Below are 23,522 nucleotides of genomic sequence, written 5' to 3'. Positions count from 1 at the left end.
CAGATATATATATTTTGGTATTTGCATGAAGACGTTTTAAGTACATGCAAGAAACAAATACAGTATTTCCCCATGACACAGGGTGGGGTGGGTTAGGGGTTGGAATGGATGGGGGCAGAGATAGACGCAGACATCTAACTGCAAACCTTTTCACATAATTTTGATTTTTTTCAACCATGTGCACTAATCACCTATCTAAAAATTAAACAACGAAAGGTGCAGTCAGAGTATATGTGAACAGCAAGTGCATGTGTGTGGGGGGACATCAAGACAGGCACCAAGTGAGAAGCCAGGCAAAGAGCAAAGAGCCAGGTGGTGCGAGGGTAGATGGAAACAGAAAGAAAGAGCACAAAATGTCAGGCAGGCCACCAGGAGCCTGGCGAGCCAGGGGGGTGATGGGCCAGAGTGACACTCAGGGGGACAGAGCAAGCTACCAGGAGTGCGAACACAAAGCCAAGCAATTGGGGTCATCCCAGGAGAGGGGATGGACTGCCTATTATCAAGGAATCTGACCCTTGGCAGGTACACTTGGCTGGAGAGGAAGGCGAGAGAGTGACAAGATGGGCACCTGAAGACAGCGTTAACTGACTGGCGGCAGCCGGAGCGAATACGTGGGAATGTGCTTCATGCAAAGGCAACTCGCGTGGAAAAGAAGTGCTTCATCTCCCAATAGTTCTCTCTGCAGAATCTCAGAACTGAAGGGCCAGAACAAGAGGGTGGTCTCCTCCCTTTTTTTTTTTTTCAGGTGGGACACAAAGTTATTATCCTTAAGCTGTGAACTGATTGTTTTTCAAGGCCTTGGAAAGACTTGAACCACTCTCCTGAGAGTGCCTGGCACTCCATGGATACTAAGCAACACTTCTGCAGTAAGAGCTCTTAACGAACTTCACTTCACCAACCCGACAGCTCCCCTGATGGCCGATCCCTACATGCTGGAGCCTTAGTCTTCTCATTTTATCAATGGAGATAATAATAGTACCTGTTCTACAGGGTTGTTGTGAGCATTGAATGAACTAGTGTTTAAACAAAGCATGTAGAACAGTGCCTGGCACATAGTAGGCACCAGAACTCTATGATGATGATTATTAACCTAGTCCACTGTTGGACTTTCGCTACCGTCTCTTGAGTGACATGCTTAGTACAAATAGGATGTGTTTGCTCCCAAACCTGTTAATGCCAACTGCATGGTTATTTAATCGTACAATTTAATTAAATATTATGTTACCCAACGAAATATGGGTGGGGAAGACAGTGTTCGTTCTGTAAAAGTTGAATTAAATACTTTGGGCAGACTCATTAAAAATCGGTTACTGAAGAAACTGTTGTGGAATTAGGACAACTGTGAAAGGCTGGAAAAGAGAAGTTGAAGACATCTTGATGGATTTGGGGCTCTGATGGTTTCACAAGTGTCTTTGTTTCCTTTTCATTGGAAGAAAGAGAAATTGCATGCTGTTTCTGCAAGAAGGTCAGAGAGAACTCCAATCAGGAGATTTGTGCTCAAAGGAAAGGCCCCACCTAGAGAGGCTGGCACATGAATGTACATTTCTATTTTTTAATTAAAATAAAATGGTTAGGGTACCTTTTTCAAATGTATCTATGCTTTAACTGACCAATAAATAAATCACTTGGTGCCTATGGTACTGGATTGTATTTTTTAGGTTTTCTATCATTATTATATAACCAAATAGGAGATCTCTCCAGCTTGGTCTCCAACATTTTCTTCTAAAATTCTCAGTGGCTGCACAAAAATTCCAAGTGATTCCTTGTGCTATGCACTGCTTGACGGTCATCCATTTCTCTGACATAAAAGCTGAGCTGGACTCTTCCAGAGCCCAGATCGGTCCCTTTCGGAAACCTCAGACACACTGGCACACTGTCTGCTCTGATCTGGACATAGGAGAGCGCCCTGGTTTATTACTGCAGAGCGCTGGCGGCCGATGCCATTAAACAGACCTCACTTAGAACCAGGAAACCGCTCCAGCTCGAGAGGCTTTTCATAGGGGAGCTTAAGAGCCTCCAATTCGCTGCCCCCTCAACTCTTAGAGTAATTCTCATCTTTAATGTCATTTCCTCAGGGCCAGCTCTAAATGCCGACCCCCTTGTCATCTTCTCAGGTTGCCTTATTCCATTCCTTCCCAGCTTTCACTACAATTTGTCATGTTAAACTTATCTGTGAATTTATTTGTTTAAGATCTGTCTCCTCCACTAGACTTTTTAGCTCCATGAAGGCAGGGGCTGACTGTATTTAGTCCTAGAGTCCAGCACCGTGTCTGGCATGTGGCTGATGCGCCGGATGAGTGAATATACTGGATGGTGGATGGATGGATGGATGGATGGATGGATGGATGGATGGATGGATGGATGGATGGATGGATGGAAGGATGGATGAGTGACTTAAACACTGTACAAGTCCACAGTGTCACCAAGTGTTACTGGCAGCTTTTCATGCGTGGGTAGCACTGTACTTTTGAGCAGTTAATTACTGATCTTCCTATACCAACGTTGTGGGAGGGCAGCTACCATCATGTTTGCATTTCAAGAACAAATAGAAAGGAAGGTTAAGAGACTGTCCTTGGAACACCTCTAAACATCTGGAATATTTAGTCCACTGGCTTAGCCCACTCTGAAAGTAGGATTCCAAGTATCTAACCACAGGGACCCCAGGAGGCCTGGTATTAACTCTTCAGTTGTTCTGTTGACGGGGAAGGTCCCAGGGATAGGGGATGGGCAGCTCAGGTGGTGGTGAGGGCACTCCTGGGTGTGGGCACTGCCAGTATTACCAAGGAGTCACTTGGATGCTTTACCTGGGACGTTGAATTGGTATGTATAAGCACCTGGAAATCAGTCCCATCTCTACAACCTTCTGTGACTACACTGATTCTGTCTTTTCTTAACACAGTGATATTTTTTTCATCATGGATTCTTTAGGTACTGTAGAAAATATTGTAGTAAATGTTAGTTATCATGACTGCTGTTAGGAGTTGAATTGTGTCCCCCCTCAACATTCATATGTTGAAGTCTGAACTCCCAGGACCTCATAATGTGACCTTATTTGGAAATAGGGTCACTGTAGGTGTAGTTCATTAAGAGGAGGCCACACTGGGGGGGGGGGGGTCCTTAATCCCATCTGACTGGTGTCCTTATAATCAGAGGAACTTTGGACAAAGACAGACACGCACACAGGGAGAAAGCCCTGTGGAAACTGGAGTTACGCTGCTACAAGCCAAAGAACTACCCAGAGCTGGGAAAGAGCTGGACCAGACCCTTCTCTGGAGCCTTCAGAGGGACCATGGCCTTGCTGATACCTTGATCTTGGACTTCTAGCCTCCAGACTGCAAGACAGTAAATTTCTGTTGCTGAAGCCACTCAGTCTGTGGTACTTTGTTTCAGCAGCCCCAGCAAAGGATTACAATACTGAGGGGTGTTTTTTTTGTCTCTCTCACTTCACCCTGTTCCCAGCCCTGGATCATACTGTGATTTCTCTTCTATGATTCACTCCTGTCAGCCTCTAGATTTCTGGCATTTAGGAGGAAAGGAAGCCCTTACATAAAAAATTATGACAACCAATAAAATTCAATCAGTTAGCATAAATGTCCTGGGGTTGGAGGTGGGTATCAAGGGAGAAAGGGGGAGGTATTATTTTAGACTTCCTATCCTGAAACACAAACCCTTAATTTCTGGGCACTTGAGGGATTTCCAAAGAGCCACGATCATCTGTTTCACCAAAGCAAACTCCCGGGCCTTCCTATACCTGAACTCTTCAGAGAAGAGCCCATAGCCACCTGCTATACAACAAAACTCATGCCTGTCATCTGCTTTCAGACTGGTCTCAATCCACTCGTGAACCTTCAGACTTCTGCTCCAGTCTCAAGCCTCGGTGTCTACCCTACAATAGAGCTATCAAGTCACCACTGACCTCTTCTTTGCTGGCTAAGGAATAACACTCCTTTAGCCTTTCTATGTAGCGCTAATCCTTTAATCCGGCTGTGAAAATAAGAATTGTTCTATGTGCCCAGGGCCGAAAAGGAATCAGCTTGGCTTAAATGTAAACAGAAATGGGGGGGAGGGGGAGTGAAGTAGAGAGTATGCCCTTTCAGCTCCCTGTCTCCTCCCGTTCGCTTTCATTTCTGTCATAACTGGTTTTCAAGAAAATTTGGGTTATGAGGGGACTATGAGTGAATGGAGGCTGTTTGGAAAGGCAGCTTTGTGCTCTGGAGCAGTCAAATGACTACAGGATGGAGGGATGATCCCCCACCCCAGCCCAGACAAAGTGTCCAACTGTCCTATTTTATTTATTTATTTATCTACCTACTTACTTACTTATTTATTTATTTCTTGTAATCCTCACCTGAGGCTATTTTTTCCAATGCTTTTCAAAGAGAATGGAAGGGACACAGAAAGAGAGAAACATCGATGTGAGGGAGACACACTGATTGGTTGCCTCCTGCATGCACCCTGACGAGGGCCGGGATTGAGCCTGCAACTGAGGGACGTGCCCTTGGCTGGAACTGAACCCGGGGCCCTTCGATCTGTGGGCTGACACTCTAACCACCGAGCCAAACCAGCTAGAGCTGTCCTGATATATTTTTTAAAAAATTATACATATGAAGCTGATAATTTTTGTTTCTGTTCCTTAGACTTATTCTTAAACATCGGATTATGTACCTATGATCCAGCTATGATGAGGTCTCCTGAATTCCTAAGGAAGGCTGCCCCACGGCTCTGCCATTATAAAGCCCGCTACTATACAGGGATAAAGAAGCACGTTAAAAAAATTATGAAAGGCAAGGCAAGGGCCCCAACTCTCAGTGTTTGTATCTCTTGTAGAGAACAGCTCTATAAGAATGAAAAGTTACACCAATATCAATTGTTGCATACATTTCAAATTTAGATTATAAACATAAATATGAAGGCTGTCTGCTTTTATGTCTTACGCTAGGCCAACGTTACCAACTATTCTCAATAAGCAACATTAATATTTTGATTTATTTTTCAGAATCCTTCGTAGAAGATAATTTTCAAAGAAAATGAATTATACAAAGTGCCATAAAAGAAAGAATTTACAATGAGATCTGGAGAGAGAAGTAGCTTCTCTTGCTTAGAAAAATGCTTGTGGGAGAAACGGCAGAGTTCGTGGACGGTGAAAAGGAAAAATAAAAGTACGAAGACCAGCCACAGGGCCGACTGGCCCATGCTTGGAAAGCTGAACGGGGAGGCGTGAGAATATCGTTAGGGCGGAGGGCGGAGGCGTGAAGATTCCTTAACCCCTATGCAGCGGCGCTCTGAATAATCCAAAGAAAGATCGTGCTTACCTAATGGTCTGATTGTGGTGGCTTTTCAAATCCTGTCCAGTGCTGGTGGTTACCACTATCTATGGTGGGAGAGAGAGACAACAGTCAGCTACGCCGCATCGCCTCACATCATAAATACAGTCCTGGGCATGAATTACTCAAAACGGGCTGCAGTCTTTTGCCTGACCAGTTTCTGCAAAAATAAAATCAACAGTTCACTAGCCCTGTGTATATTTTAAGACCTAAGAAATTTAATTTCTCCAAATGACTTGATGTGGTAAAAAGATCTGTCAAACAGTTTTTCCCGAGGGGTTTCAGATATTTCCAAACTACAAGCCAAAGAGGCAGCCGGTCGATGTTTCGCTCTCAGAGTGATGTTTCTCTATCCCTCTTTCTCTCTCCCTACCCCTTTCTCCCTAAAATCAATGAAAACATTTTTTAAAGAAAAAACAGCCCGGCCGGGCGTGGCTCAGCGGTTGAGCGTCGACCTAGGATCCAGGCGATCGGGGTTCGATTCCTGGTCAGGGCACATGCCCAGGTTATGGGCTCGATCAATGACTCTCTCATCATTGATGTTTCTATCTCTCTCTCCCTCTCCTTTCCTCTCTCTGAAATCAATAAAGATATATTAAAACAACAACAACCCAATTCAGCCATATATGGTATGAAGAAAATGGCTCTAACCAGTTGTTTGCCTAAACCAGGGGTGGGGAACCTTTGTCTGCCAAGGGCCATTTGGATATTTGTAACATCATTTGTAGGCCATACAAAATTAACAACTTAATTAGCTATGAAAAAAACCCTCCTAGATTTATTGAATTTCGAGTCCCACCTGTGGTTGCCTTGGCAGGGCCAGACCAAATGATTTTGCCGGCCAGGCACCCCCCCACCCCAACCAACCATTCACTTTAAGTCAACGTGCCCATTTCGTCACAGCGATGGACTTGGTAGCCCCACCACAGAGGTGGGCTGTGCGGAGAAAAACAGTTAAGAATTATTTTGGGACCTACATTTTTTTAGGCAGACCTGATGGAATGTAAAGAAAACAGATAAAGAGTCTACCTTACAAAAAAAGTCTTTTTTCTTTCCACCCCATCTGGCCTGCCTAATTCTTCTCTCCTGCTTTATCCGATCATGTGCTCTGCCACTGAATCCATCTCTTTAATTAAAGAACTACTTTGATTTACTCTCCTGCTCTCAAAGCTTCCATGGCGCCCTGCTGCTTTGCAAGTAGAAATCTAAATTCCATGAAATTCAAGCTTCTCCACATTCTAGCCCTGAAGACAGTTTTTTCTTCTGTTAGTGTCCTACAGTCTGCAAATTCCGGGTCAGACTGGCTTATCCATTCACCCCCAGTGATGTGCTACGATGCTTCCGCTCTCTTCATCCCAGCTCTGCCCATCTCGGCTCTTTTCTCCAACCCCATTCTACCTTCTCTGTGAAACCTTCCCTGAGCATCCCAGCATGAAGTGCTGTCTCTTTTCTCCGAACCAATATGAGTCATTTGGCAATTAAGCTCACCTTATGACATCCCTTCACCTGCTTAATGTCAGTTCCCTAAATAGTCTATAAGCTCCTTGAGCACACTGCCTTGCATACAGCAGGTGCAAAATAAGATCTGTAATTTGCTGTGATGATTTGACACCTAAGTGACACATAGTACTAAGGTGACCTCTTTAGGAGAAAAGCAGCAACCAAGGTATAATGTCATCAAAGTCATCATGTAAATGAGAAGCTAAAACACAGACCACAGCTATGTCACCTAACATTGTTAAAGAAATAAACTAACACACGAACAATCCCAGCTAACATTTCACAGAGTCTTCTCAGGAAAGCAACAGGGACTGACCTGATTTCTTTTCTCTTCAGAAAAAGGAAATGTGATAAACCTAGCCACTGAGGGAAGTCGGTGTGTTATCTAATAATACGCAAGACAAACAAGATGTCTCTTCCAGTTTTGTTGCCAGAAAATCACAAATCAATAAGAAAAGCCAATAAGAAAATAAAGTCATCAGAAAAAAAGTAGCATACTGCCATTGTGTATATTGAAAAAGGGAACTGTCTTCAATTATAACAATGGATTTGCCATAATCCGTAATATCTGTGTTATGAGAGTTTGGAACAGTTATGAACAGTGTTTTATAATACGAAGTAGGTAAACACCCTTCATCCACCCAGAATTATCGCTTAAGTTTGTTAATTATTTGTGTCTGTTTATGCCAAACATAAGCAATTGTTTCAACTGCCAAAAATAGTCAAATCATTTCTTGACTCAACTAATAAAGTTCCTGTAAAAATTTTAAAAAAGCTGTAGATCCAATAACACTATATGAAGATGGCTGACACTGTTTTAACATTTATCCCCGCAAAGCCTATCTCTCCAGGGGAAAAGAGCTGGCGTCCTCAGATAATTGTGGCTATTTTATTTACTCATCTGCAATATGGTCGAAAGATGCACTTCAAAAGCCAATTAAATGGGATGGGATTCTTATGATTTAAACTTCCATCCATAAAAGTTTGATTGAAAAAGTGTATAGTTGTAAAGAGTTTGTCATTTACCACAAATTTGCTTTTAGAGATTTTCTTGCCTCCTGACTTTACAGCCACGCTTAACATTAAGTGATGACGGTGACATGAGTCACGGAAGAGCACACATAGGTACCTGGCCTCCATTAAACGAGATATCCAGGCGGAACCATTCCTTCAAAGGTAGGGCGAATTTCGTTTTTACAGCAAGGTCTTCTCCTTTGACAAGATGCATTTGAATATGCAAGAGGCCTAAAAGGAAAATTAAACCTCATGAAAATGACAAAATACTACCCAGGAGCGAATGAACTGGCTACACCTTTTCGACAATTATCTTAAGAAGCTACCAGACTAGATCATTTTCCTTCTTCCTTTAAACAAAAAAGAAAAAAAAAATCACATATGTGCATCCCTTTGTAAAGAAGAGTTATTTTAAGCTTCTCAAAAAAAAGTTTAATTTGAAGCCTACATTTGAAAACCATCACTCTCACTAAATTGCCACGCTGACAGTATGTTCCTTATTCTAGACAGACATATTTGCCAATAGAGAGAGCAGGAGAAAATGACAATAGTGTTTTTAAGGTTCTGTTTCATACTTACCTTCTTCGGTAAGAAATACAGAAGGCGTGCCATACATCTCATTAGAATCAACAAAGTACAGAATCCCGCAGAGGTTGGCCTTGCAATAATGGAGTAAATAAAGCCACAATGAAACAGTAAACCTGTAAGAGGGGGGAAAAATTCTGCAGATTGGTATCATCCAAGAACAGGTAATTATAGTTAACAATGACCGAGTAAATTGCTTTCTTTCCAACGAAGGGATGGATCTGCCTTCATGTTCATCATGGGAGATCAGCTTGCAAAGCTTGATTTTTGAAACAAAGGAGGTATAGTTACAGAAACTGTAAAAGACAGGAGTTAAGCATCATTGTACAAACTAGCAGACATTCTACCTGGCACCTAACCTTCTGTTTCTGTGCTTCTGTGAGAATCTCACAGGCCTGCTATCTGAATTCTTGATTAAGGTTTATAAAGCCAGACACAGAATGAGAATCTGGATTTTAATAAGAGATGATTTGATAAGAAGCTATTCTAATTTTGATGATTAAAAGAAAAAACATAATTAGGGCTTTTTAAGCAATTTTGTCTCTTTCAAAGATAAAAGCGTAAGGTAGAAATATAATGTACAAATGGAATCACGATATGCTAATTGGGACGCACATATACTATTTTAAGGCATACATTAGGTTGCGTATCACAGTTCTGGCTGATAGACATGGAACAACTAATCTAATGGTTCCATTTCTGAACTGGGGCTATTTGAGTTGGAAAAATATATATATTGTACACCTGTGATTTGTGGAGTAAGGATAAAATAAGAGCCATCAACTTAACTAGGACAGATTTAGCCAAGATATACGATCTACCCATCACTCAGCAAATACTTGCTGGACACTTGCTTGGTGTCACACACTGAGTTAGTGACCAGCAGCCCAGAGATGAGGTGCTGGGAGTAACTGCATTTCTCACATGAAACAAGAGTCAAGGTCAAAACAAATGCACAGAGTTCTCTCCATCACCCCAGTAACCAATTCACAGTTTGGGTTAACGTGGCAGTGGCCTCAGGTTCTTTGGGGATATAGCCAAACAAGTCCTTTAGAATATTCTGGGCTTTATAATCTGGCCTCCAAATCAGTGGTAAGATATGCAGACAGATGGTGCCACACAGCTCCCTCCTGACCCACCCAGCTGAGCAAGCTCATGAAGATAAGTTATTACAAGGAAGCTTAGCAAGAACATACGCTCGGTAAAGTGACTCAAGATCTTTCTACAGCCAGCAGCATGGGAAGAATTAAATCACTCTGCTAAATCCATCCAGTCTGAGGTGAACCAGGAACCATTTTCAGCATCTTTAATTTAGCAGAAGGAAAAAATATATCTGGGGTTTTGCTGAAATCAACAAAGATCAGAAGTGGTGAGATTTCCAGCAGCCCATCCAATCTTCCGAGACAGAAAAGGCAGGACAAAGGCTGCAATCTGTGCTGGCTGTGGCTGGCTGCGCTTGAAACCCTGCAAAGGCCTCAGGCTCCAACACCTTGCCCCCCCCCGCCCCCCCCCGCCCCCCCCCCCCCCCGTGTCTTTCCCAGGACCGTGACATGGAGAGTCTAAGGCAAACTGAGGATGGGTAAGTGCAAGAATAACCCAAGAATACTTCGAGGTTTCCAGGTCCACAAATTCTGCCTAAGCCATGCAGATGTCAACAATTTTTCAAAGCACATGACAAAAGTTATGTCTTCTTAAGGGATTCTACTAGCCTGCTCTGGTTCTCAGGTAAAAAGAGCATGGCCAGCCGTGGCTGGTGTGGCTCAGTGGTTAGAGCGTAGACCCACGTACTAAAGGATTAGGGGTTCGATTCCCGGTCAGGGGCACATGCCTGGGATGCATGTTCAATCCACAGCCCCGGTTGGGGCTCGTGAAAGAAGCAACCAATAGATGTATCTCCCTCACACTGATGTTTCTTTCTCCCCCCCCCTTTCCTCTCTTCTACTCTCTAAAAATCAATGGAAAAAATATTCTCAGTGAGGATAAATAACAACAACAAAAAGAGCACGGCCCCCCAGCCCCCACCTCTGCCCTTCTTACACCGGGTAATCTATGCGCTGGCGTCGGGTGGCCTCCAGCTCACGGTTCCGAAACCTCGGCAACTTCTTCACGATGCCTGTGTTCTCTCCACTGGAGGCATAGAGAAAGCCCAGGAGGGTGACCACATCTGCAAAGGACAAGACGGTTGCCTGTCAGTTATCTCCAGAAAAGCATTGCTTCCCAAATCACATTCTTCCCAGAGCCCTCTGCCTAGCTCCGGTCAAACATTGAAATGAAATGGTCTGCAAATCTCAGCAAACATCTATTGAACACGGAGGCTATGCCAGGCGAGCCTGTTAGCATTTTACAGAGCTACCCCAGTTAGTTTGCATAGCAACCCATAAATCCGACTGTATCGTTAGTCCCATTCTACAGAGAGGTCCGAGGCGTGAAGGTAAAATACCTTGCCTAAGGTCACACAGCTAATAATTGGTGGATTCAAATTTCACATTTCAAGCTCAGCTTCTATGTGCTTAACTGTTTTACATGCTGGCTCTTCTAACGTTAAGGAGAGCATTTTGAATTTGTGTCATAACAGTTAACACTTCAGCAGCATACACTATGGTCCACGCTGCTAGAAAATAATAATAATTTAATGTAAAAATATATATAAATTCATTTAATCTTCATCATTATCCCCAGTTTGCAGATGAAGAAATGGAGGCAGAGCTGCCAAAATAGTAACTTTTATTTAACATTTAGACTATGACAAGGCAATATGCTAAGCACATTTTAGGAAAAATCTCATTTAACTTCACAGCAATCTATGAGATGGGTTCTATTATCAACCCCATTTAATAGATGCCGAGTCTTAGAGATGGTTACATAATAAGAGGTGGAGCTGGGATTTAAACTCAAGCAGCTTGGTTTCAGAATCCATGCTCTTAAAATTGCAGTTTTTCTCTTCTGTGCAGACTTTCCTAATATACTCCACATAATAGCCTATGCAAATATTACTAACCATACCCCTCAAAACTAGATAGAGAGCCTTCCCCTTCATTTTGCAAATGTGGGAGAATTCTGTGGCTCTAGATAAGAGGGTGTCCATAACAAATCTTAAAGGGAGTTACTTCATCTATATTTAATACCTATGGCTTTAACCAAGGCTAATATCAATTTCTTATTCCCTATGCCTCCCTCCCCTCAAAGAGAAATGAATTCACTCAACTCAACCTAGTAATAAATATCACTTTTCTCTCTCTTTAAAATGCTCCTTGGCTTAAACGTCCATGATCAAAGGGTGGAAATAATCTATTTCCCTGGGCTTCTTGGAGAGGGAAGGGTTGACTTCTGTGCAAGTCACCAACTGTCAATATGGGCACAAATTATGGGAGCCTCGGCCTGGGATGCTGAACACCCAGCTCTCGTTTTCTCTACGCAAAAAAAACACACGTTTATTATAGTAAGAGGTTCCTCTGGTTCATTATCCCTTGGAAATCACTGAAGCCAAGTTTTCATAATCTCAGACTTCTATGTATATAGCTAATAAAATTAAGGAAGGCAAATTTTCCCTGATGCCCACAGATAGATCTACCTGTTTTGTTATGTAGAGGTGCATTTGGAAACCTAAGAGGGTGGAATTATAACTTCCAACAGAAATACTTCAAACATTTTTTTCTTTACAATTGGAGCTCAATTTGGGCACACTGGACTCGCTGGTCTGTAATGGGGGTAGGGGGGGTTAGAAATAAAAATACTTCAAGTGTGTCTTTGGAATCTGGGAGGGAAAAAAATCACCAAGAAGTTGGTATCAGCCCAACCTTGGTTTGGCTTCCACGGTGTTGAACGGAACAGAAGAGACCAGATGGCCTCCCCTCTCCCGGGCCCTCTGCTAGTGATTGCTGCTGAGTTATCCAGTGTGTATTAGAAGCAGTTATCAAAATGAGCAGGACTTGATTCTGCCTGACCTGACTCCAGCAAAGGGAGGTTTTATAAAGGAGGTTTCCAAAGGGAAAGGAATGAAAAGTGAATGTTGACAAGCCTGTCCCTTATCTCAGGATCAAAGTAAAACAGGTTGAGCAAGAGAACTTGCACCAAAGACAGTGGAGGGAAAACCTAAGACCCAAAGATCTAAAATCATTTTACAAGAACACACACCTTTTGTCACGAACAAGACCAAAGTGACGGTGGTTTTCTTGTAAAATCTGTAGCTTCAACAGTTCTATGATTTGGAGTTCTACTGCCATTTTCCCTCAGTATTGTATTGTTTTTACATTTAATTAGAAATAATGAATAAGAATAAAGTTTTTTGGTAGGAAAGGACTTCAGAATTCACCTATCCTAGGAAAACACACAGGCCTCTTTTCTAGTAACTGCCTGGGCTGCTTAGAGTGCTGTAATTGGTGAGTGGTGGCTCTCCTGGGCACTAGAATGGGGAATTACAACCAGTGTCAATCCTCAAGAAAGAATTCACAGCTGGGAAACTGAGGTCCAAAGAGGTGAAGCGACTTACTCCATTTCCTCTAGAATGTGAACTCCAAGAGGGCAGGGATATTACCTCATTTCATTGCTCCATTCCCAAAGCCCAGAACAGTGCCTGACACTTGATGGAGGCTCCAGAAATACTCAGTGAGTGAGTAAATGACTAAACTAACAAGTGAATATCACTATGGCCGAGTCAGGATTTGACCCTCTCTTTGGCCCAGCACTTTCCAAGATTCTATAATGTGCTCTGTGCTGCCTAAGCCAAATAATGGTCTCTCTTCTTTAAGGTCCTTCCCCCAAATCCACTGGATTTTCTGGAATGAGGAAGTTAGGTAGAAAAGGCCATCATTAAGACAAAAACATAAAATGCCAGGAAAAAAGTTCAGGTTTGGAACCCACCCCCTTGACTGTTTTGTTTCATTTCCTCTAATTTTAGAGCACAAGGCATTAGATATCATATGATGCAAACTCCCTCAGTTGGAGACAAAAGTGCTAGGCCTTGTTGAAGGTCGTATAGCTAATAAGAGACCCAGGTATGACACAAACCTGGTCTCCCACCACAGACCAATGGGCTTTTTCTTAAATCTTATCACATGTCACACGACTTCCCCAAAAACGAGGGCTGATGTCCAACTGGCATGCCCTGTGAGGCCACACCGGTTGTTAAAAAGGGAAATATGTCTATGTTGGTTAGATGATTGGTGCTGCCTTGAACCTCCAAGGTCCCACCATCCACCACTCACCCTGGCCAATCCTTTGGGGTAGAGCCAGGCTCAGCAGGGACCTCCAGCACCATCCTGTTTCAGCACTAAGGCCAGCGCCTGAGGGCACAGATTGAGCCCCCACCTCATCGTGGTTAAGTATTTTGAATGTCACCCTTGAGTGGGGTGGCTGGGAGGGTCACACAGCCCCCTATCAGCTGAGTGATCCGAGCCCTGACAAAGGCGCCCACTCTGGGGAAGGTCCTGTGTCCACAAAACAAAGTCCTGCTTCGTGTATGGGTCAAATGAGCCAAAAGAATGCAGCTGAGATGCTCAGCCCATCCGTGGAGAAGTTAAGAGAGAGTCTTGTTGCAAGGAATAACTGTGACTATACATCTATAAACAGAGCCTAGAGGACCACAAGCTAAGATTTTCCAACCTGGAGAAGTAAAGCTGGAGTGCAGGAAACTCAAGAATGCTTTCCAAACATGGAGCATTGAAAAGGCAGTGGTGAGCGAGGGGGTTATTTTCCTTAAAGCCAAAGACCGAGAACAAACACTCTGCTCTCTAGCAAGTATGATGTAGGTCAGAACTTTGCCCAAAAGATGGTAGGCAGGGAAGTGGGTGACTAAGAAAGTCTGTGAAATATTCAATACTCGGCATCTTAAGAATAGAATAAATTCCAGTCCCAGTACTTTTCCCTCCAAACATACTTATGTGTGTGCACAAAGATGCATGTACAAGGATGTTTGGCCAAACCTTGTTGTTAACAGTAAAAGACTGAAAACGACCCGCATGACCACCAGCAGGAGGCAAGTTAAATTACAGACCTTTGGGCAATGGAAAGCTAAGCAGCTATTGAGAAGAATGAAGTTGTTCAGCACGTACAGATATAGGAAAAGCTCTACTGTACTGTCAGTGAGAGCGGGACAGAGTTTATAGTGTCCTCCCTCGTGTGTGTGAAGAGAAGGGGCCAGCAACTTAATGTTTGCAGGTGCTGAGAACATTTCTGGAAGGAGACACAAAAAATGAGTGTTATTGAGTTTGCCTCTGGGGATGACTAGAAGAGCGCAGGGGGGGCTTCCGCTTCCCCCAAACCCTTTTACACTCTGAATATTTTTAACCAGGTACAGTATCATTGTTTTGGCTAGAGGAGGAGAGGGGAACATTCTCCGGGCATTTCTGTGCAGGCAGGGGGAAGGAACTGGCCACATTTAGAGGTCTCCCTGCCCCGGGCCTCCACGGACGGTCAGTCAGCTTCAAAGGGACAAAGTCCAGTGGGTGAGGAAAACAGGATGGCTCACATCGGCAAACATTCAACCAAAGGCTGCCTCGGTGTGGCTCAGTGGTTGAGTGTCGACCCATTAAGGTCATGGTTCGATTCCCGGTCAGGGCACATGCCCGGGTTGCAGGCTCAACCCCCAGTAGGGGGCGTGCAGGAGGCAGCCGATCAATGACTCTCTCATCATGGATGTTTCTGTCTCTCCCTCTCCTTTCCTCTCTCTGAAATCAGTAAGTGTGTGTGTGTGTGTGTGTGTATAAAATTCAACTTTAAAAAAGGGTATTCCTTCTCATTTAGAACTGTATCAGCATACTTCAGTAAAAGACTAAAATAACAAACTTGGAGGAATCAGGAAGCCTGAACGCCAGTTAAATAAGCACTCAGAGCCTTGGCTCCCCCTCTGCAAAGAGAAGACCAGAATACTACTCTTTCCCTTGGGAATATTATGAGGATTAAATGAGGCAATGTGCACGGAAAAAGTGTTTTGAAAATCGTAAAGGGCAATGCTGATACCAGGCATTAATTAGTGTTCTTACGGAAAAATTCAGACTACTGTGATTAACTAGGGGAAAACAAAGGAACTAAGTCTTTTTTTTTCTTCCTAAAAGTGCCAAATATATAGTTCTTGTAATTACAAAAAGTATCATCACGTCATTGACTTGAATAATCCTGCTGCATAAACTGATACTTTCACAGAGACAGGTAAAGTCTGGCTCCAATATTTGACCTAATCTTCCATTAGTCTGTCATAATAAAATTTTGTTCTAAGAAATCATTCTTCTAATCCAATAGATCTGAAGATGAGAATAAACTTTTAGTGAAAGGAAGAATGGAAAAGAAAGAAACTGCCATGTTCCCTAGTTTCTGAACTAAGGAAAGATCAGGAAAATGTTCATAGAGGGAAACTTTAAGGGGGAATGTTTAACGCACCTTGTCATGGCTCCAGCCTGCCTTTCTAGTCTGATTTCCTCAACTGCCCATCTCCACCTGAGATTCCACCTGAACAAATGCACAGCTCGAGGGCTGCTACTCCACATTTCCACCGCGGGGAAGACATTGGTGCTCAGTCCACATGGCACTTTCTCACTTGGCACAGATTCAGCCTCAGAATCCTTCTCAACACCACACTGGAGTCAGCCACACCCAACCACTCTGGGTCAGCACGCAAGACGGAAACCTACTTGCCACCCCTCACATCAAGGCGTGTAGACTCGTCACCACTCCCCAACCAGGCTGCACTTCCTCCTGAGTGTGCCTTGGCTCACGCTTTCCCTTCCGCCTGGATGCCCTGCCTTCCATTCCTTTTCTATGAAAACTCTCCTCGCCCTTCATGTCTCTGTTCAAATGTCTCCTCTTTTGTGAAGAAGCCCAGCAAAGCACCTGACGCATAAAGACTGCTCAGTAACTTTTTTCAATGAATTAATGACTGAAATAAAGAGCTCCGTGGCATCACCCAGCAGTAGAGACTAATGGCAAATGTGACATTTGGGAACCAAACTACTTGGTTCAAATCCTGGCTCCATCATGAATAGCTGTGTGACCTCAGACATGTTATCCTACCTCTCTGAGTCCACTTCTTCCTCTGTAAATATGACCTAGAGCACTGGGTAGATCTAAATTACATACACACCGAAAGCACTTCGCACAGCGCCCTGGCAGTAATGGAAAGTAGCTGTTCCTACAGGTAGCTGTATTGACCTCCTAAATAGCCACCTAAAAAGAGGGAAGGATTGTGTCTGCATCTTTGAGCACCCAGATCTAGTAAAGAAAATGGTACACAGTAGATGCTCAATCAATCTTTGTTTAATTGAATTGAACATGACACACATCCTATGGGGTGGCGGGTAACGACCGAGGTCTAGGGGAGGCCAAAGGGTAGCGAATTAATTTCTGATTATGGATATCCAAAAGAAGGAAGGGAGGGAAGGAGGGAGGGAAAAATGCTTCGAGGTGGGGTCGGAGAAGGGTTGAAATTTGAGCTGGCTACTGAAATCTGGGTCTAAGGTTGCCAGGAAGACATGGCAGGTGGCAGTGGCAGAGAGCTGTTGGTGGAGAGTGGGAGTCAGGGGTGGCAGCTATCTCAGGTAAAAGGACCTGCTTTAGCCAAGGCGTAAGGGCGCGAAATCAAACCAATCAGACTCAGACGGCAAGGGCAGGCTCACAGGGGGAGGGGGAGCTCCCGCGTGGCTGCAGCCTTAACCAGCACAGCCCTCAGGCGCTCCCCCGGGACGCCGCGGTGTGAGTGTGTGCACGTGAGCCCCAGGGAAGGCACACAGCCACCGCCTGCCCCCACATGCTCCCCGATGTGGCAGCACCGCAGTGTGAGGATGCTGTCACAGTGTGACGGTCACTCATAAGCGTAAGAGAGAGAAAGGTCCTTGCCCCTTGGCTGAGAGCATTTATTACTCAGCCTCATCACTCAAGCGACAAATAGTCACTGCACACCTGACACATGCAGGCACTGTGTCACCAGAACGGAACAGACCAGGACCCTGGCCTTAGGGAGCTTGCGTTTCTAGGATGGAGACACTCAACCAGCAAAAAAGCAATTCCACATAGTCGACGACAACGTTCAGTGGCAATAGGGTTATGAAGGAAAACAGAGGTGATAACAATGGCGTGGGGTGCCAGGGGTGGGCTGCTGTCTTCGGTAAGGTGCTCAGGGAAGCCACGTCTGATGAGATGACATTTGTGCAGAGGTATGAATGAGGTAAGGGAGGTGAGCTGGGGGAGGAGCACCTTAGGAGGGGAGAGCAGTAACGCAAATGTCCCAAAGTGGGAATGAACTTGGTATGTTCAAGGAGAAGCAAACAGGCTCCTGGGGCTAGAACAGGTGGGCAAGGGAGCATGGCAGGAGATGGGGCAGGAAGGGGACAGGAACAGGTTCCACAGGCCACGGTAAGTGACATGGGTTGACCTACCGTAACTGCTATAGGAGCAACTGCCTACGGGAGGTGATGTAACCTGCTGGCTGGCACTGGCTGCTGTGGGGGGGAGGCACAGCTGGGAGGCCACCTGCAGACTGTGGCTGCAGTCCAGACGGAGACCACAGTGGCTTAGAGCACATGACAGCGACACGTGTGATGAGAGGCAACTGAATATGAGAAAAAGTCTGAAGACAGAGGGAACAGGACTAGCTGGCCTCTCACAATAGGATGTGACAGGAAGAGGAGTCTGGTGGGCCTACAGTGACTGGCCCGGGTGGGTGATTTCTTTCTCTTGGTGAGTGCGCGCATGAGTCAGGCACATGTGTGACAGGTGAGGGAGCACAGCTAAGGCCTGGTCCCCTCCCCCAAGGAAAGGAACAACAGTACGTAGAGCCGCAGGGGCGGTGTGCCTGGCCACCCATGACCCATGCACCTGGAACGCAGTAGGAACAGGTGCACCGGAGGGCAGGTGGCCAAGCGTGGACACACACGTGTCCTGAGCGGCTGCCCACTCCTGACCGGGGGTAGATTTACGCAGCAGGGCCGGACAAAAGTCTGCTCCATCTCTAATGAAAATCAGACCCTGGCCTGGCCTGGGACGGGTCCTAACACAGGAGATGAGCTGCAGAGGTGTGTGTGCGGGTGCACAGCCCAGACAGAGACCATAGTGGCTTAGAGCACATGACAGCGACACGTGTGATGAGAGGCAACTGAAAATGCGAAAAAGTCTGAAGAAAGAGGGAACAGGACTAGCTGGCCTCTCGCAATAGGATGTGACAGGAAGAGAAGTCTGGTGGGCCTACAGTTACTGGCCCGGGTGGGTGATTTCTTTCTCTTGGTGAGTGCGCGCATGAGTCAGCCTGTGGCACACAGGCCTTGGCCGTACGCACAGAACCTGGGGCGCGGGAACTTTGGCTGGCTCTCTTTATAGAGGAAAAAGAAAGTGAAAGCAGTCAGGAGGTTCTTCAGTTCAGATGCAGAGTCCTCGTAGGATACCAGGCACTTGACACAGAAAATGTTCCCCACGCCTGCCGCCAGTGTGGGCTGTGGACAGGGGACATGAAAGGCGCCCGCAGAGCTCCCTAATGCCATCTTGTTGTTCCGACTTGGCTCTGGCTCATCAAGAGTCCCTGCTAAGAACCAGCCAGAGGCCTGGCGCCTGTCCACTGCACAGCCGAGGTCGAGAACAAAGATCGCGGGCACTTTCCACGGGGCTGCTCAGACGCTCTTTTGATTTGTCTTTTAAAGAGAGGGAGGGGAAATGTTCCCCTTTTATGGTGAACAAATCACAGCCGTGCAAGCAGAGCTGGTTCTGAGGGGGCCTGAAGCTCCTCCCTATGTTCGGTGACTCTGACCCTTAGGAAAGGTTTTCCTCTGCGTGATGCTTGTGTTAGATTGGTTCTCGCCCCAAAAGTCATGGTCTGAAGAAGGTGGGGAGAAAAACCTTAGCCCTGTGAATATGGGAAGGGCCAAGAAAAGAAAAGCCATTTTAAGGGTATGTTCAGGTGCCCCAAGAACTCAGCCAGGTAGTAAATGACTTCATTTGAAAACCTCCAGCTTGCAATCCAGTGATTCTTTAATGAGAAATATGCGATTTGGCCAAACATGAGATGGAATCATTAAGCCCCAACAAAATTGAGGGCAAAGCAAAGCTGCGGCTGAAGAACCTCCCCGTGCCTCCTTCTGTTTAACAAATGAGGTCCCCGAGAGGAAGGCCTTCCAGACGGACTCCTCCCGGGCTCCTGCCTGGGAGAGGCTGAGCACCGATCATCAAAATGCAGGCCACTCGGCCGTTTCAGCTTCTAATGACCCAGCCCACACCCGACACGCACGCAGAAAAGGAATTCCACTGCTGCGTCTACGTATCTCTCACTTCAGGCACCACACAAACACGGGACAGGCCAGACACAGAACACGGCTATTAAAACAAAACAGAGAATGAAATTGTACAACACCCCACACACGCACAAAAGGACCTGGAAAGTGGTGGAATCTGAACAAAGCCTGTGGTCGAGGTTACACTTTAGCTCCACATCAGTTTCCCCACTCTGATACTGTGCTCTGGTCATGGAAGACGTCACCGTTAGAGGGAGCTGGGGGAAGGATGCACAGGACTTGCCACCATTTGGCAACTTCCTGTGAATCTATAATTATCTCAAAATAGTTTTTTAAATGCCAAATGTGTTGAGTCTATGGCAAGTGGCCTCTGACAGGCTATAATATGTAGCTGCACAGGCCTTTAAGTTTTCATTACGTGTGGGGCTGTTTTGGGGTGGCCCCAGGAAAAGCTGTTTTCCCCATGTCTTTAAGTTACTTTGCCCCAAACCAGTCCTCTTGAAGATTAGGAGGTGTCAGGGCCTTCCCATGGAAGGGCTAGCTGTCATAGGCTCACAGATTTCCTCCACCCACCAAGCCTGCCTGGCGTCAGGCCACAGTAACTCTAGATGGAAGTTCCACCAGCTCTGCCCTGGTACAGAGGTTCTCAAGCCTTAGGGTACATTAGTCATGGGAATGTGTGTGCTGATTCCAGAGCCATGCTTCCACATATCCTGACTGAGTAGGTAATGGATGGGGCCTGGGAATTTGCATTTGCAAGAGTCCTGGCTGATTCTGTTGCAGTATGTCCTAGGGCCACACTTTGGGAAATGCTACCAGACCTGGGTGGTTCCTGGGAGCATGCCCAGAATGCCTCCCCATTGTAGGGTAGGGAGAAGAGCTGGCAGGTGCTCAGCATCCACATAGCAAGGTATCTCTCACACCAATGGACAGATGTTCAGACTCCTTCTTCTAAGTGTGTATAGCCACAAAACTCCAATCCCAGTGCTTAAGGGAGACTGAGGAAGGGCACAGGAGCCTCCTGTACGGATCCTTCAATGGCTCTGACCACACGGCAGTTAGGATAAAATGCAGAGTTTGGACTCTATCATCCATCATCAGGGCTACTTTTCACTGAGTGCTAAGCAAATTACATCTCATTTAATTCTCACAACAGTGCTCTGAGGGAATTGTTATTCCCATTTTACAGAGAAGAAAACCAAGGTTCTGAGAATTCCAAAATTACACAGGCAGAAAGAAAGTGGAAGCCAGGCCTGCCTGGCTAAGGAGCAGCGCTGAACCAAAACTCCCTGACTCTGGAGGGGTGTTTGAGAGCAGACGGGAGGAAGCTCTTCCCAATGCTTTTTTCAGGGGCATTAATGCTCCTTTCCAACTTAAAGCAGATCCAAACTCAAGGTCCCCTTTCATGGCCCCTCTGTCCCCCTCTCACTTTCATCTTCAGTCTTATTCTCTCCAACTCTTTCTCCACTCCTCGCCTTTTCCCTTTTTTCCCTTTTCACCCCCAAAGTCTAAAATTACAGACTCCATTCTCATCTCCCCCACTGCTAATAAGACTTTTCTGCTGCCCCTCTTACGGTACAGGCCATCTGAAGACATGAACTAGGTTCCTGGCAAGGCAAATGACCTACCATTTTCAAGAGGACACTGGGGAATCTTATTTGCCCGAAGGTTCCAGATATAATCCATGTTCCACTCCAGGCACACCTGATGGTCTTTGAAAGGGCGTTCGAAAGGTGGGACTGTCTTCAGCAGAGTATAATTCTTGGCGACAGCGTGTAGCAAGTTTTCGTCCCATTTAACATTCACGTCTCCACCACTGTATCCGTGAGTGATCCAGGCGCGGAGTACCACCACCGACACGGAAATGGAGTGTCTGATGAAATAATCGTCTCTGTAAACCATGATGCTTGGGAATTTCACCTGGACCAGGTGTGTCCTGCTGGTGTGAAGATGCTTCTCGTTCTTCCACCTTTTTTTGTAGACAGGAATGCTACTTCTGAACTCAGAAGAGACAACGGCTTCCAAACTGACAATGCACGGCTGAGAGCACAAATACTCAACTGAGACTTCAGAAATGTTGCGAACATTTCCTTCAACAACAGTGAAATAAATGAAGTCTTTGTAGGCCCCGCTCTGCTCAGCGTTGGGTATCACCGATGTTGTCAGGGAGGTCTGCCGGCCCCAAGACGGTACAAAATTCTGAAAAGAAAAAATATATATCAAGTTCAAAAATTATCATACTAACAGATACGTGAATTATGATTTTCCCAGGATAAAAAAAAAATCCATTTCCATAAAGCAACGAATGCAGAAGATAAAAGATGTTGAAACCACTACTGGACAACTGGAGAAACACCCTCCCCACATATACACACACACTCTCAAAAGATTAGGCCACGTTAACTCTCTCTCCCCAGGCTCAGTAGCATCTGCTGATCAGAACGTGACTTTCAAACTGCGTGGCAGTCATTCCAGAGCTGGCTTCCAAATGGCGGAGCCAGTTCATAACATATCCAGTGACAATGAGTCTGCCTTCGAGTGAAAAAGAGAACAATCCTGCTTCAGAGATTTCCAAACGATTGTCCTGACTTCCAGTGCTGGAGAGTGGCAGCGAAATCAAAGGGCAGGACAAGAGTTCCAAGTGCACCCAAGAGGCAGTACCACAGGGACTCCGAGCCGGCCTCATTTTCTCCTGGACGTTCTGCGCCAGGACAAGCATGCATGATGGATGGACCAGCAGGAGGTTCCTGCTGCTCCAAATCACACACAGGCGGGCGGGGACCACAGACTCTGTCGTCTGATTCTTTCACCATGGCTGGTGCGACACGCGCCAAGGAAGATTGTGTTTGCCTGTTTATTTATCTAGTGCTCTAAATGACCAAGCCCTCCCCGTGTGGACATTGTGTTCCAGGAAAGGGGAAGGTTGGGTCGTGAAGTCAAGGCAATGTTCTGAGCATGACGTATGGGTGCTAAAAGCGATCTCCTAAACCTGACTTTGTGATTCAGGCACCCCAAATCGCAATCGCAAAATGGTAACTTGGGACCACTGCACGCCCACTAGTGCGCCTACTAGAAGAACAAATAAACAAAATAACGAGGGTTGGAAAGGATGTAAAAAACTGGAACCCTGTGCATTGCCGGTGGGAATGTAAAATGGGGCAACCACTGTGGAAAACAGTGCAGTGGTTCCTCAAAAAACTAAACAAGAATTACCATGTGATCCAGCAATTCCACTTCCAGGTGTATTATACCCAAAAGAGTTGAAAGCAAGGGACTCGCAGAGATATGTTGATAAGCATACACCCGCATTCACAGCAGCACCATCGTAACAGCTAAAAGGTGGAAACAACCCCAAACCTATCAGCAGATGCATGGATAAACAAAAGTGGTATACATACACAATGGACCAGTATTCAGCCTTAAAAAGGAAGGGAATTCTGACACATGCTACAACTGGATAAACCTGAGGACATTTTGCTAAGTGTAATAAGTTAGCCACAAAAGAATAAACGGTGTATGATTCCACTTATATGAGGTCCCTGGAGTAGCTGGATTCATAGACACAGAAAGTAGAATGGTGGTTGCCAGGGGCTAGGGGAAGGCGGAAAAGAGAAACTGTTTAAAGGGCACAGAGTTTCAGTTTTGCGAGAGTCTGGAGATGGATGGTGGCGATGGTTGCACAACACTGTGTACTTTAATGTCACGAAGTTGTACACTTAAAATGGTAAAAATGGTCAATTTTTATGCTATGAATATTTTTACCACAAGTTTTTTAAAAGGTCGCTATAGTCTTCTCCAGAGAAGGAAGAAATAGGGGCTCTTTTCTTCATTTCTGGTTTAGGGCTGTAGGAGACGCCGAGGTAGCTAAGACAGAAAGACAGTGTCAAGGAAT

General features: G+C 45.4%; 1 protein-coding gene across 1 annotated transcript in view; it reads right to left on the bottom strand.

Annotated features, from left to right (window-relative positions):
- SEL1L3 (SEL1L family member 3) overlaps positions 1-23,522 on the bottom strand; it is a 92,124-nt gene that overhangs the window by 57,747 nt on the left and 10,855 nt on the right. Inside the window, exons 2-6 of the mRNA XM_087816988.1 lie at positions 21,259-21,829; positions 10,461-10,587; positions 8,418-8,539; positions 7,954-8,069; positions 5,313-5,371 (exon numbers count right to left, since the gene is read on the bottom strand). Coding sequence (XP_087673114.1) covers positions 5,313-5,371; positions 7,954-8,069; positions 8,418-8,539; positions 10,461-10,587; positions 21,259-21,829 — 995 coding nt within the window. The remainder of the gene's footprint in view (positions 1-5,312; positions 5,372-7,953; positions 8,070-8,417; positions 8,540-10,460; positions 10,588-21,258; positions 21,830-23,522) is intronic.

This window comes from Miniopterus natalensis, chromosome 1 (genome assembly GCF_054644295.1).
Source record: "Miniopterus natalensis isolate mMinNat1 chromosome 1, mMinNat1.hap1, whole genome shotgun sequence".
Taxonomy (NCBI): domain Eukaryota; kingdom Metazoa; phylum Chordata; class Mammalia; order Chiroptera; family Miniopteridae; genus Miniopterus; species Miniopterus natalensis.
The sequence above is the reverse complement of the archived record's forward strand: the minus strand, read 5'-3'. Positions and strand labels throughout refer to the sequence as shown.